Source organism: Culex pipiens, chromosome 1 (assembly GCF_016801865.2).
Source record: "Culex pipiens pallens isolate TS chromosome 1, TS_CPP_V2, whole genome shotgun sequence".
Lineage (NCBI taxonomy): Eukaryota > Metazoa > Arthropoda > Insecta > Diptera > Culicidae > Culex > Culex pipiens.
Window position 1 is genome coordinate 71,919,658 of NC_068937.1, and position 14,346 is coordinate 71,934,003.

The following is a 14,346-nucleotide window of genomic DNA, read 5'->3' on the forward strand; positions in this document are numbered from 1 at the left end:
TCTTTTGTAATCACCAACGTCCATATCACCCTACTATCATGCTTTGTTATGATTCGCTTTTCTTCGGCAAATGTACGTCTTTTTTATGATGCTTATTTTCGTCACGAGGTAAACAAAAACGACTGTTTTATTTGATGCCAGAACTAACGAAAAAGTTGTTTATTTAGAACCGATAGGTTTGCCACGCAATTAGATCTCTGCGGTGGAGATGCCCTTAAAGAGCATTTCTCTGTGTGTATCTTTGATAGCAACCATCAAGTTCACAGAATTGCGATTCACTGTGTCAAAAACATACATGATTGATCTTTATTTTACTTTATGGTTCTTCAAATAAACAAAATTATAATTATTACACAGAAATATTCGGACACGGTATAGATGGGCTGAACACCATTTTGGAACTGTCAAAGTTATTGTATAATTCAATAGCGGACCTAAAAAAAAAAGATTAGTCTTCGGAAACGTGTACTCAATAATTTATTTTTACATTTTCGCTAGATCCACGGGTAGAGATCCAGGCCCAGTGCTTGGTGTACCATTGGCAATGTTGGTAGACAAACGTCGAACGCATGGATGATAGTGTCTGTGGAGAGCCGATAACTCGTACAAGTTACTACAATTAGCGCAACTGTAATCCGGTTCATCCAGTTCAGGATTATAATTTCCTGAACCTGTAATTGTTTCGGTATCTAATATAACATCAAGTGTGCCATTAAGTGCCATTGCTGATTTTATAACACCTAAGCATCCAAGCGATCCAAAGTGCAGTAGTTGCAACGTCAGCATAGCAATACGTTTGAGAAACGCTAAGTATCGTTGATACGTAATATCCTTTCGCCTATTCAAGAGAACGCTGTCTAATGTCGAAAGAATAGCTGGGAAGTCCTCCTGATTGTTTCCTGAAAGATAAAACATATTTTTTATCCCTATATAAAAATTACAACATAATTAAAAATAATTATTTTATTTACAACATATTTTTACAGTCAGTTCAACTCGCAATAGTCATGATTGGATAAATATTGGTATAGAATAGAAAGGCTACTATTATTTAGCCTCATAGGTGTTTATTTATAGTTCGTTGTTGTCAAACAATGGTGTGGACCAAAAATTCAGAACAATAAGGGGGGAGGAGCGATTCGCTGAGTCGAGTAACGTCATTAGGGGTGACATTGAGTCATAGAAATTTCAGCATTTTTGTATAATTTCAGCATTTTTGGTATAGCAGAGCTTAGCTCTGTGTGCAGCGAACAGAGCCAGCTTTGTATGGGGAAAATAATATTGTGCATATCCAGAGTTTTTTTAAAGGTCATATACTGCCGTTCTACGCATAATTGTCCCATGTTTGAAAAAGTGCAACTGAGAAAAACGCGATTGAAATTTTTCGATCGATTTCTGTGTTTCTACGCATAATTGTCCCGTGGGTTCCTATTCGCCCTGTGTGTCCCTAATCACCCCAGTTAGCAGTTTATCACTCTTTTTATGATACTCTTGCTAAACAACAGGTAAAAACGACATAATGCTTCATAAATCTATTGATTTCGTATGAGAAAATACTTGGTGAGACAATTATGCGTAGAAGTTTGACGATGGGACAAACAGACTGGATGTTGTTTTCAATGAGTTTCCGAACAAAGTACCAGATTTTATGTGTATTTCTTAAAGTATACGACAGACTAAACATAAAAATGTTAAAAAGTCAAAATCGTCCAAAAATGACATGGGACAATTATGCGTAGAACGGCAGTATACACATATAAAACACAATAGCTTAAAGGACCTTTAAAAAAAACTCTAGATATATCCAAAGAATAGGTAAACCTATACAGCAATTCCCCACGAAAACAGCATGATTCGAAAAAAAAGTTCTCCGATCGGGCTCAAAATTTTTCTGGGGGATCCTTGGCCGAAATAATTAGACCCGTATTTTTTTGTTTGGCCATTAGGGTGACCTACGCCGTGTTAGGGTGGTCCAAAAAATGGCAATTTTCGTCGATTTTCGCAAAAACCACTTTTTTCAAAAAATCATATCTCCGCGCCATTTCATCCGATTTTAGCTGTCCTAGACGCAAAAGAAAGGTGATTAGTTTGGCTATTTGGGAAAAATAGTAAGAAGTTTCGAAAATCTAGCTTAACATTTGAAAAGGTCATATGAAAACTTAAAATGCTGTTTTGAAGGTCTCGGGACCAAAGAGCCTATGTCTGAAAATATTTTTATCGGATTCCTTGGAAAATTTCACATAACATATCAAAAAATGGTGAAGTTATGTTTTCGATACTGTGAGATACGATTATTTGAAAATAAAAACTGGATTTTTCGACGAGCCACGCGCAAAAATGGGAAAATGACGAAAACGGGGAAAAATCGACATTTTTCACTAAAACTGCGATAACTTTAAAATTTCAGCGATGACCTATACATGTTAGGGTACGAAAATTTTCGTAATTAAAAGACGCAACTTTTGGTACCTTAACATCTATAGGTCATCGCTGAAATTTTAAAGTTATCGCAATTTTAGTGAAAAAGGTCGATTTTTTCCCGTTTTCGTCGTTTTCTGATTTTTGCGCGTGGCGCGTCGAAAAACCCAGTTTTTATTTTCAAAAAATCGTATCTCAGAGTATCGAAAACATAACTTCACCATTTTTTGATATGTTATGTGAAATTTTCCGAGGAATCCGATAAAAATATTTTCAGACATAGGCTCTTTGGTCCCGAGACCTTCAAAACAGCATTTTAAGTTTTCATATGACCTTTTCAAATGTTAAGCTAGATCTTCGAAACATCTTACTATTTTTCCCAAATAGCCAAACTCATATCCTTTCTTTTGCGTCTAAGACAGCTAAAATCGGATGAAATGGCGCGGAGATATGATTTTTTGAAAAAAGTGGTTTTTGCGAAAATCGACGAAAATTGCCATTTTTCGGACCACCCTAACACGGCGTAGGTCACCCTAATGGCCAAACAAAAAAATACGGGTCTAATTATTTCGGCCAAGGATCCCCCAGAAAAATTTTGAGCCCGATCGGAGAACTTTTTTTTCGAATCATGCTGTTTTCGTGGGGAATTGCTGTATACCTATTCTATGATATATCTCGATAAATTTTTGAAAGTTTGCATGTTCTACAGCGGTTCTCAACCTGGGGTACATGTACCCCTTGGGGTACCACGAGCGGTCTCAGGGGGTACCGGAAGACAAACCCCGTAATGGCGGACATTTGAATAATATCCCAAACAAAATATTTGAGAAGAAAAAACAAACAGATTAGAAACAAAAAATTAACGCAACATTTTTAATGCAGATTACTTGATTTTTTTTCGTTTTAAAGAGGTTTTTATTTAACATATTTCGCGTAGTTTACCATTTGTTACTCTAGTTTCGAGACCTTGTGCTTTTCGGATGTTAACGATTTTAAAGTGAGAAAAGGTACGTTTTTGTATCAGATGATATAATTGTTTTATCAAGATTTTCGAAAATTAAGTCCCATTGAAGATTATGCATTTCTGTTTGCATACGTGGCTTGATACTCTTTTGATCCATAAAATAATTATAAAATAATTTACTCGTGTTCAGCACTGTTCGAGGTTTTTATTCAATAGCAAGATAAATCCATTCCCGTGCATTTTTCGTTACATGACGGTTGTTACTTTGCGCAATCATAGACTCATCAACCGAGGAACCAGAATTACTTTTGAAAAATAAGATATTTTTGATAAATAACACCCCGGGATTCGAACTGACGACCTTTGGATTGTTAGTCCAACTGCCTACCAGCGACTCCACCGAGGCAGGACTCAGGGAGACGACTCCTACACCTGGACTGAGCTAACGACCTAACCTCTAAGTTAGACCGGGACCAACATTTACTTCCATGTCCGACGGAAGGAGTGATAAAACAAATCTCGTCTCAAAATTTGCCACCGGGACCTTCTGGGATCGAACCCAGGCCGACTGGGTGAGAGGCAACCACGCTTACCCCTACACCACGGTCCCGGGTAGTTTATTTCATTTCATTTCATTTTTTTTTATTATGGTGGGCAAAAAGCCCCCTTGAGCTGTGTCAGACACATTCTCAAGAAGGCATAAAAACCACCTCATCTTAACGCATCAACAAGTTTACAAACTCCAATGATACAAGATATCTTAAACTAATACATACACAGAAAAAAATATTCCTGTAAATTAACATTATTTATCATGTACCAAAAGGTATCATGATAAATGATGTATATTTACATTAGGTTCATCGAAAATTTACATTAGATTCATTGGAAATTTACATTAGTTTTGAAAATTTACATTACTTTTGGAATTTACATTAGTTCAAATCAACTAATTCTAATTAGCCAATGGGAATGAGAAGCTCGACTTGGATTGCAGTAGGAAAAGGGTGTGGCCTATGTTCTATTTTAAAATGATTGAAGCGGGCAGCAAAAGGAAATTCTGATTTTAAAAAGTTGTTTCGCAGGTAGGGGACGCTTTCTCGTCGACGGCCAAGTGGAATAACGCTGGACTGGAATCGAACGGACGACGGGTAGGATGTTCGGTGTTACTGCTGCTACCCGCTGCCGACTGAGCCATCTTCGCATTTTATAAACGAGCGGCAAAAGCATCAACTTGTTCAGGTCGAGGCTCAGGCAGTGGGCCAGCGAAGTATGAGAGCGATAGAAAGAGAACCAGATATAACTATTTTTAGTTCGGGTAGTTTTGAAGTCAACGTTTGGCAGAAATACATTGGATATATGATTTACATTAAATAGGAATTTACAGGAACTCTTTACATCATATTTCAACATTACATTGAGTGAGTTTACATAAGAAACAGTAATTACATGCTGTGTAAATTTACATATTTTTTTCTGTGTAGGCTAGAGTAGTGTTAAAAAATCTCTCCCTCTCTGCTCTCATTGCCGTACCGGACGGTGCGTATACGTTTGCGATCGTTGTATTCAGCACGCGTAGTGTGATCATGCGACTATCCAGGCTCTTCTCTACATGTGTGAACTTGATGAAATCTTTGAGTGCGATGGCGGTTCCTCGTCGACTGTGATCAACGTTGAACACAATATTGTACCCTGGTAGTGTTAGTTCTTCGTTTTCCACTTCTTGGAGACAAATAATGTCTGCATGCACCATGTGTATAAATGTGTTAAGTGCGTCAATCTTTGTTGTGTTCGTTATCGTGTTGATGTTTATTGTGGCAATAATGTAACTAGTGAAGAGGATTTAGTTCTCCCCCAGCAAGTCGTCCAGGTCATTCGTGTCGTTGTATTTCTTCTTTTTGTTGATATTTCGCAGCGAGCGCCTGCTGGAGCTCGAGTTTGTCGAGCCGTCCGTATCGTTGCCATCCGTGCGTTTTTCTCTTGTGTTTCCTCCTAATCCCGAGCCCAGCTTTGTGACGCTCAGCGGCTGCTGTGGAGGTTGCATTCCACTGCCTCCAGGCTGAGACACAGGCTGTGAATTTGGAGTGACTGTTGAGGTGGTGTTGGTGTTCACCGGGGTCGAGTTTGAAGATGTTTGTGCTACCGTTTTAAAGACCAGTGGAGAGTCTCCAGTGCCCTTTGTCTTAGCCTTTTGTTTAGCAGGTTTCGGTGCAGATTTCTTGAGGCCAGGCTGCTTAGCCGCATCAGCATACGTTATTTGCACCTGGAGTTGTTTGTTCTGCACGCAGGTGATACCGTTGTGGACAGTTTCAAGACAATGTTTGCATGTTTGCCGCTGACCATAGTAGGAAACGGCAGTTTTTTCTCCGTCGATTGTCACGAAAGAATCGATGTTCTTTTGGACCATCATCTTCACAATCCGTATCCCAGTGGAGACTTTGTAGCGTGCTTGATCGCCCCACATTTGTTCACGGATCGAGAGGACTTCACCATACTGCTTCAGGAACTCGATGATTTTGTCCTCGGAGGTGCCTTCGGATAGATCGTAGAGCTTCACTTCCTTCGTTCCATCCTCCATCATGAAGCGTAGTCGATATGACTTGTCGTCGACTTCAATCTCGTGCATGTTGTCGTGCTGCTCAACAGTTTGTTGAGCAAGTTCAAGGCTTTTGACCTTGACAAAGGCACATCCCAAGCTTCGGCTACACTGCAGTCGTAGGACGTCTTCTTCTTTCAGACCAATTTCCTTGTAAAGGAACTCGTGCAGCTCGTTTCCACTCGGTTTTCGCGAAATGTTCGAGTAGTCGATCCGGAAAGTGTTTTCTCGTTTCGCCATGGCGAAATCGAATGCCGCGGTTGCGAACTTACTCGGCGTGCGTAAAAAAAAAAAGGTTTTGAGGAATAGTTTGCGATTGGCTTTCTTGACGCGGTAGCAGAAAAAACGTCTGTACAGCTCGGAAGAAGAGCGCTAACTGGCAGATTCGCTTCAAGCTGCTGCGCGTAACTGTGGGCCCGCCGGCTTCGGCGTTGGTTGTACACCATCGACAGCTTTGAGCGCATGTCAACTCCAACTAGGTAGTGGTCCGAGTCAATATTCGCACCGCGAAAGGTGCGCACGTGCGTTACGTCCGAGAAGAACCGGCCGTCAATCAGGACGTGATCGATTTGCGATAAGGTCCGTTGGTCTGGTGATGTCCAGGTGGCTTTGTGGATGTCCTTTCGAGGAAAATAGGTGCTCCTGACCACCATTCCACGGGAGACTGCGAAGTCGATGCAGCGTTGGCCGTTGTCGTTAGTGACCGCATGTAGACTTTCTGGGCCTCCCTTCCGAACCGAGCGTTCATGTCCCCAATTATGATCTTAACATCCTGTCGCGGACAGCCGTCGTACACCTCCTCCAGCGTCGAGTAGAATGCTTCCTTCTCGTCATCGGTCTTTTCTTCGTGGGGACAGTGCACGTTGATGATGCTGTAGTTGAAGAAACGGCCTCTTATCCTCAACTTACACATCCGCTCGCTGATCGCCGTGAAGCCGAACACGCGATCCTGCATCTTGCCCCGCACGATAAAGCTGGTACCCAGCTTCTTGTCCTTGCCAACGCTCAGGAAAAAACGGGAATTGGTCTGCCGACCTGGCCAGTCGAGCACCTGCTCCTCCTCCAAGCACACCTCCTGCAGTGCCACAACATCGAAGTTGCGAGGTTGCAACTCCTTCGCTAAGGCGAATTCGAAACCCAAGAAATTTAAAGACCTGCACACTTAGATTTTTCTACCGTACTCGGTAAAATTTTTACCGAAATCTCAACAGCCGAGTGCTCGGTACTCAGCTCGGTAAAAGTTTAAACTACCGAGAGCTCAGTAAACGCTAATCTGACAGCTGGTTTGAACTTTTACAGAGGACCTCGGTAAAAAATTACCGGTTGCTCGGTACATATTCTGAGTTTTTACGGTGCTTACGGTAATGCTTTTTATGGATTGAATTAATTTTCCTTTTATTTATTCAAAAAGATGACCAAATTTATTCACCTATGAACATTCACAATAACATCACAACTTATTTTTTCATGATTATTAAAAAATAGAAAAATGACGACATAAACCAGCTCCTTCTAAAATGGATCAAAAGAAGAAGCTTCGACGTGAGCTGAAAAAAAATGATTATTCTAAATAGTAAATAATTTAATTTTCTTAAATAAAAAGACACATACCTGTTATTTTGTCACAATTCATAGTTTAAAATTACTTTTTTCTGAATGTACTCAGAGAAATGTCCGACAACAGCGACCAAATAAAAAAAATGACAGCTACAAAATGACATAAGTTTCAACTGAGAGACTCGGTAAAACTTTACTGAGCTTTCAGTAAAACACAAGGTTATTAGCTGAGTACTCGGTAATTAAATTACCGAGTACCAATGATTTACCGGAAACTAGGGTTTACTGAGTAGCTCAGTGAAATAAGTACTGAAGTACGGTACTTTCAGCGATTTTTTTACTGTAGTTCAGTATATTTCCTAAATTCAACTGACAGCTCAGTAAAATTTGATTTTTACAGGGTAATTTCGGTAAATTTTTTACCGAGTATTGCGTCCCTGATTTAGTGTGTGCAGTTCCAAGAGCCGAGTCGCCAATCGGTGGTCTGCTTTTCTATGGGCTTCTGCCGTTTGTTCCGGATTTCTAGCCTTCTTGCCATTCGCGATCCCCTTTTTCGGTAGGCAGCCTTATCAGGGCTGCGCTACTTAGTCTCGGGGTGGAGAACCACCTACGAGCTACCGAGACTTAGCTCCGGTTTTCTCACGACACCGTAACGGGGCTTTTATCTCGAAGCCTAACGGTCTTCATATCCGGAAGAGGACGTCTTCTACTGTGTGTGTAAAAGCGTTTCACTATTAGCACCATATTTCACAATATTAAAATTTATTTTATTTTTTTGCAAAAAAGTTTAGTAGTTTTTCCTTTTTTCAAAAATTGCACACTCGGCACACCGCGCGCGGTTTCAATTAGTGTGCGTATACGCAATCGACACAACTGCACTGCCACTGGTCTTGTTGCTACACCACACTTAGCCCTTTGTTCTGCTTGTCTGCCCCGCGACGACGACGATGGATGGCAAAAATAAATTCACTTTTATTGCCCGGCCACGAAGGAACGGTAATTCGGTGGTTCTAGGTTCACTTTCGCGGAGCTGTATCGAGATGCAATAACAACGTGCGACGCACACACACACACACACACACACACACACACACACACACACACACACACACACACACACACACACACACACACACACACACACACACACTTTTCGCAAGGGAAAGTCGTTGGCGCATTTTCAATATCACCAGATAGTGGTCCGAGTCGACGTTGGCGCCGCGATAGGTCCTGACGTCGACGATGTCGGAAAAGTATCTACCGTCGATTACAACGTGGTCGATTTGTGATTCCGTTCCTTGCGGTGATCTCCAGGTGTACTTGTCTCGGAGGTTGTGCTGGAAGCAGGTGCTTTACTTGCTTGTGCGCGGTGGACCTCTCGTACTGTTTATTTATTTGATTTTTTTTCCAAAAAAAAAACCTTCACAACTTTTTTTTCGCACTCAGGATACAACCCTGTTCTTGGTGTCTTCTGCGTATTCCCTTCCTCTGCCTCGACACTGAAAATATGCCACACTTTTTATTCAAGTGCCCAAACACTTGAATGATTGAATAAAGTCACGTCGTAGATCTAATTGGTTTGTGTTTCAACATCAATCCAAACCACTATCAAGTGCAAGTGTTTGGGCGGTTGACTTTTTGGTATTTTTTAACATGTTATTTTCATTCGGGTGGCTCAAGCTTTTCAATTGTTTTGCTCATGAATTAGTCCCACCTTCTTGAACTATTCAAAGTGATGAGCAAAACACTTGAAAATGATCTTAAGATCTACCCAAAACAGGCACTATTCAAAGTCAACGTGATTATCCACATGAATTTAATGTGTTTCACTGATTGATTTTTGCGCGACTTTCATCGAAGGCTAGAAGCGAGGCAAGAACCAATAGCACAAAAAACACTCCCGTCTTCAACTAGCCGGCCGGCGCAGTGGTAGCGTGCACGACTAGCAAGCGAGAACCTGTAAATCGCTTGTACGTACTTTTTTTTCAACACCATTTAAAATTCAAGTGTTTGGCTATTGACATTATTTCATGGTCAATCACTGAAATTTCAAGTGTTTTGCGATTGATATTTGAGTGCTCTGTACAGCAGGGCCAGATCATGTGTAGAACACTTCGTTGAGCTGTGTAAGTTTTGCTCAGTGTCGGCTTGTCCAGCAAAGGTGACGACACACAACACAAAAGTACTTCACGCGGCTTCTTTTTCACAACACACAAAACACAGTACACGACGACGACGATGACCGCATCGCACTTGCACTGACTCTTCTGCGGCGATTTTTTTGTGTTCTGACCCGCGCGGAACGCAGATTAGGAGCCGAAATTCCTGAATTAATCGCGATCACCGGGCTCACTTTCAGGTGCAAACGGTTCACTATGCGTTCCGACGGCAGTTCACGGACACTACCGCGGGTTTTCGAGAAAAATCGACGGACCGGTCAGAAAAACGCACCCGTGCTTCAACTCACGCACATGCTCAACCAGAATTCTCACAAGCAGACGTAAAATCCGCTCTGGACGCTGTCGATCCATCGAAAGGTGCCGGTCCTGATCGGCTCCCACCTTCCTTCATCAAACGGCTATCTGTGCATTTAGCTAAACCAGTCAGCGTAATTTTCAACCGCTCTCTGTCTGAAGGAACTTTTCCTGACGAATGGAAACTTGCAGCTATCACACCCATTCACAAAACCGGTAGTACTACGGCTGCTGAATACTACAGGCCAATCTCCATCCTGTCCTGCCTGCCCAAAGTTTCGAGGTGCTTATACACGAGGGATGTACTCTGCCGCCCACGTAGTAATTTCCGAGTTCCAGCACGGTTATGTCAAAAAACAGTCCACGGTATCCAACCTGATGGCATACATCAGCGCACTGAATGAAAACCTCGAAAAGTTCAAGCAAACTGACGCGATCTACTTCGACTTCGCCAAAGCGCGTTCGACAAGGTACCCCACACGCTTATTATCGCTAAGCTAGACCGGCTGGGGTTCCCAAGGTGGCTGACAGCATGGATCCGTTCGTACCTTTCGGGACGGTTTGGCTACGTCCGTCTCGGTGGCGTACAATCGAGGAATTTCCCGATTCCATCTGGAGTCCCCCAAGGAAGCCATATGAGACCGCTGATCTTCATTCTCTTCGTCAACGACATATGTTGCAGCGACCTCAAATTTAAATCATTAAATTTGTCCATTTTTCGAACCTCACCACAGTTCTGACCATGCGCGCTTACGCAAGCATAAATAATTTTACCCGTCGACTCGCGTTGCGCGACAAATAATTAAGCTTATGTACAGGTGTGGATTATGAGTCATCCTCACCTGAAAAGCCCTTTATTAAATTTCGCCAATGTTAGGCAATCAAAAAATGGTTAAGCTTTCAATTATGAATGTGCGATGTTATTACACAGGGGAAATTGAGGGTGTGGCTTAACCAAATTCATTGGCATGTTTGTTCAATGGAGAATTCGACCTTCTCATTATTGACCTACATTTTTGAGAATGTTTGAGGAACATAATTTTGATAATCCAATAACACAATTTAAAGTTTCACGACAAGGGTTCGAACTCATGACTTCCGATTTTGAGGTGTACTCATGACACCATACGGAAAGTCATGAAGAATTGCAGAGGTCTGCATAATTTAATTCATGAGGTTCATCGATGCTTCTCATCGAAACGGACCACTTTAAGCAAAACAAAATTTAGTAGAGTTTCGGGGACTGACTATAAAAACCCATAATTCTTGAGGAGGTTCAGTCAGTTCCCGTCAGTTAGTTCCAGTTAGTTCCAGTTCTTGTTCCAGTCCAGTTCCAGTTCCAGAAAACGCCCCAGACCAGCCACAGACCCGCCAGCAGCCACCAGTAGCAGAGGCCCCAGTCCAGCCGGACTTAGCGGTGGAGGCCGCAGTCCGCCGTGAAGAGTCCGTCGGGACTTAGCCGTTTGAGAAGTCAGCCGAGACTTAGCCGATTGAGAAGTCCATCCGAGACTTAGCCGCCGTGAAGAGTCCGTCGGGACTTAGCCGCTGTGAAGAGTCCACCCGGAACTTAGGAGTTCGGGGTCTGGAATGGCTCGGCGAAGAGGTCTGGAGGACAAGTCTGGCTTCAACGTAGAGAATTGGCTCGACGAAGGTCCTAATGAAATTAGCAACAAAAAGTTGAGTAATGTAATTTTTAAAAAGTGTAATATACAAATAAGTGAAGTTTACTGATCTGTTTTGACTCTACAAGCCTAAACCGCTCGGGAACGTTCAATGTCAAAGATTGCAGTCTCAAAAACTGCTGTATGCTGATGACTTGAAGATCTTCCGTACTGTGGCTTCCACCATTGATTGCGTCGCTCTTCAACAGGACATCGAAGCGATTCAGGAGTGGTGTAATCTCCACGGAATGAAGGTGAACCCCAGCAAATGTAAAAGCATCATCTTCACCAGATCACCCGCTCCAATTCGGTACGATTACACCTTCGACCGCCACGAAATGGACCGCGTCTGCTCAATCAGGGATCTCGGTCTGCTGATCGACCGCAAGCTGAGCTTCTCGGAGCATGTCTCTTCCACAACAGCTAAAGCGTTCGCGTTGCTTGGATTTCTGCGTCGCAACACTGCTGAGTTCGAGAACATCAATGCCCTTAAAACGCTTTATATCACCATGATTCGAAGCATCTTGGAGTACGCTGTGCAGGTGTGGGCGCCGCACCACGCTAATCAACGTGATCGCTTGGAGAAAGTTCAGCGCCGTTTCACTCTTTATGCCCTTCGCCGTCTGCCTTGGAGGAACGGCGTTTGGCGGTCGAGCTACAGCGACAGATGCACCTTGCTGGAAATGGTGTCACTAGAAAAGCGGCGAACCATTCTTCAACGGATGTTTGTCTTCGATGTTCTGACCGGTCGCATCGATTGCCCGCAAATCAAGAAATCACGGTGCATAGATCAGCGCGGACGCTGAAAGAGCCCCTCCTGAGGATTCCCTTTCATCGTACTCTATATGGATACAACCGACCAATTGACCGCTGCTGCCGAATTTTCAACTCCGTATCTGACGAGTACGAGCCTAGCATGACCAGAGAACGTTTCAAACGTAAAATTCTAGCTCTTTGATGCGATGTGATATTTTTATGTTTTTTGACTGTTTAATTCTATGTTAGTTTTTAAGATATTCAGTCTGTGCGACTCCGGTCGAAGACGGTGAACACTAAACAAAAGGCCTTTCCAACGAGGAGGAGACGGCAGGCAACGAGAAGTCCCAGGTCAAGGACGGGACGGAGCGTGGACGAGATCCGACCACCCACGCGTCAGGGAATGCACCAGATCCCGATGTCCACGAGCGACGCCGAGAGTACCTGATCAACGGGCCCATACACTGACACCACCCAAGTAAGTCCGGTTAGGTAGCGTAGGGAGTAGGTTGTTAGGACAGATTCTCCAATTAACGTGCCAGGAAAACGTAGAAGTGGTCTTTTCCCTCTTTGCCGACCCTGGGTGTTCTTGGGGAGTTTTGTGCGACTGAGCGGGTTGTAACAAAGGGAAAGTTACAAAATCATTCTATCGCTGGACGCCGAGGAGTAAACAACAACTTGGACCTGGAAGCAAATGGCCCAGAAGCAGTTGGCCGAAAAGCAGCTGGCCTGGAGCAAGGATGAACCCAAGCGGAGGCAGGCCAGCCGGAATATTCTGGTCACAAGACCCGGAGTGGCCAGAACTCTCAGGGGTGTTCCGATGGAAGGCCATACGAGACTGAACAATATGGGTATCAAACATCATGGATTTTGATACTGGTGATGAAAATGGCCATTTTGACAGTATTGGCCACAACCTGGAGTGGCTGGCTGGAGTACCGAACCATACGATTTTGGGCAATATGGGTATCAAACATCTTGGTTTTTGGTACTGGTTATTAAAATGGCAATTTTGACAGTATTGGCCACAAACTGGAGTGGCCGGTGCCCTCAGGGAAGTTCTCCCGGGAGGACATTTACCGAACCATACGATTTTGGGCAATATGGGTATCAAACATCTTGGTTTTTGGTACTGGTAATGAAAAAGACCATTTTGACAGTATTGACCACAACCTGGAGTGACCGGTGCCCTTAAGGAGGTTCTCCCGGGAGGACATTTACCGAACCATACGGTTTTGGGCAATATGGGTATCAAAACTCGTGGTTTTTAATACTGGAAATGATAATGGAAATTGTGAAAGTGGTGGCCAGTCCGCTAAGGAAGGTTCTCCCGGAAGACATTTACGAAACCAACTAGAAAGAAGAAAATTTTCGCTGTGAAAATAAATTATTTATTGAATTGCACAAATGAGGCGAAATGGAATTTTAAATTTGAAAAGAAAAACTCTTTCGTGAGATTCCGTAAGACTTGAAAAAGACTTTTTGTTGGTTTTTAGTGTGGTGTAAATCCGGAACACACACGTTGGCCATGGATTTCTAGCAGCCAATCAAATCCTCCACGGAAATGATCCTTTCCTTGGGGTTTTATTTTGATGAAAATTTGGGGGAAAATATTTAAATTAATGTATTTTGTTGGCCCTGAAAAGCGTCATTTTGTTAAATTGCAGCAGAAGTTGATTCTTGTGGCCATCTTCTCGAGCGTCCATCCAAGTAGGCCTTGTTTTCTCTTTCAACGTTATTTCGGCAGCTATTTCACGCACACGCTGGCGTGTTTCTTCTTCTCGTAGCTCGCTCTTAATTTCCTCCAATCGTGGTTTTTTTCCGCTGCTGCTGCTGCTGCTACGATGTTGTTGGTTCGAACGATGACGATGGAATGAACAAAACTGGCAAAAATGCTGCGTTTACGACTCCACGGCAAAA

General features: G+C 42.9%; 1 protein-coding gene across 1 annotated transcript in view; it reads right to left on the minus strand.

The window, feature by feature from the left end:
* Nucleotides 1–274: 274 nt before the first annotated feature.
* Nucleotides 275–14,346, minus strand: part of LOC120429182 (nucleolar complex protein 3 homolog) — a 28,284-nt gene continuing 14,212 nt past the window's right edge. The window contains exons 4-5 of the mRNA XM_052705951.1: nt 488–899; nt 275–434 (exon numbers count right to left, since the gene is read on the minus strand). Of these exons, the coding sequence (XP_052561911.1) occupies nt 350–434; nt 488–899 (497 nt within the window). The 3' untranslated portion in view covers nt 275–349. The remainder of the gene's footprint in view (nt 435–487; nt 900–14,346) is intronic.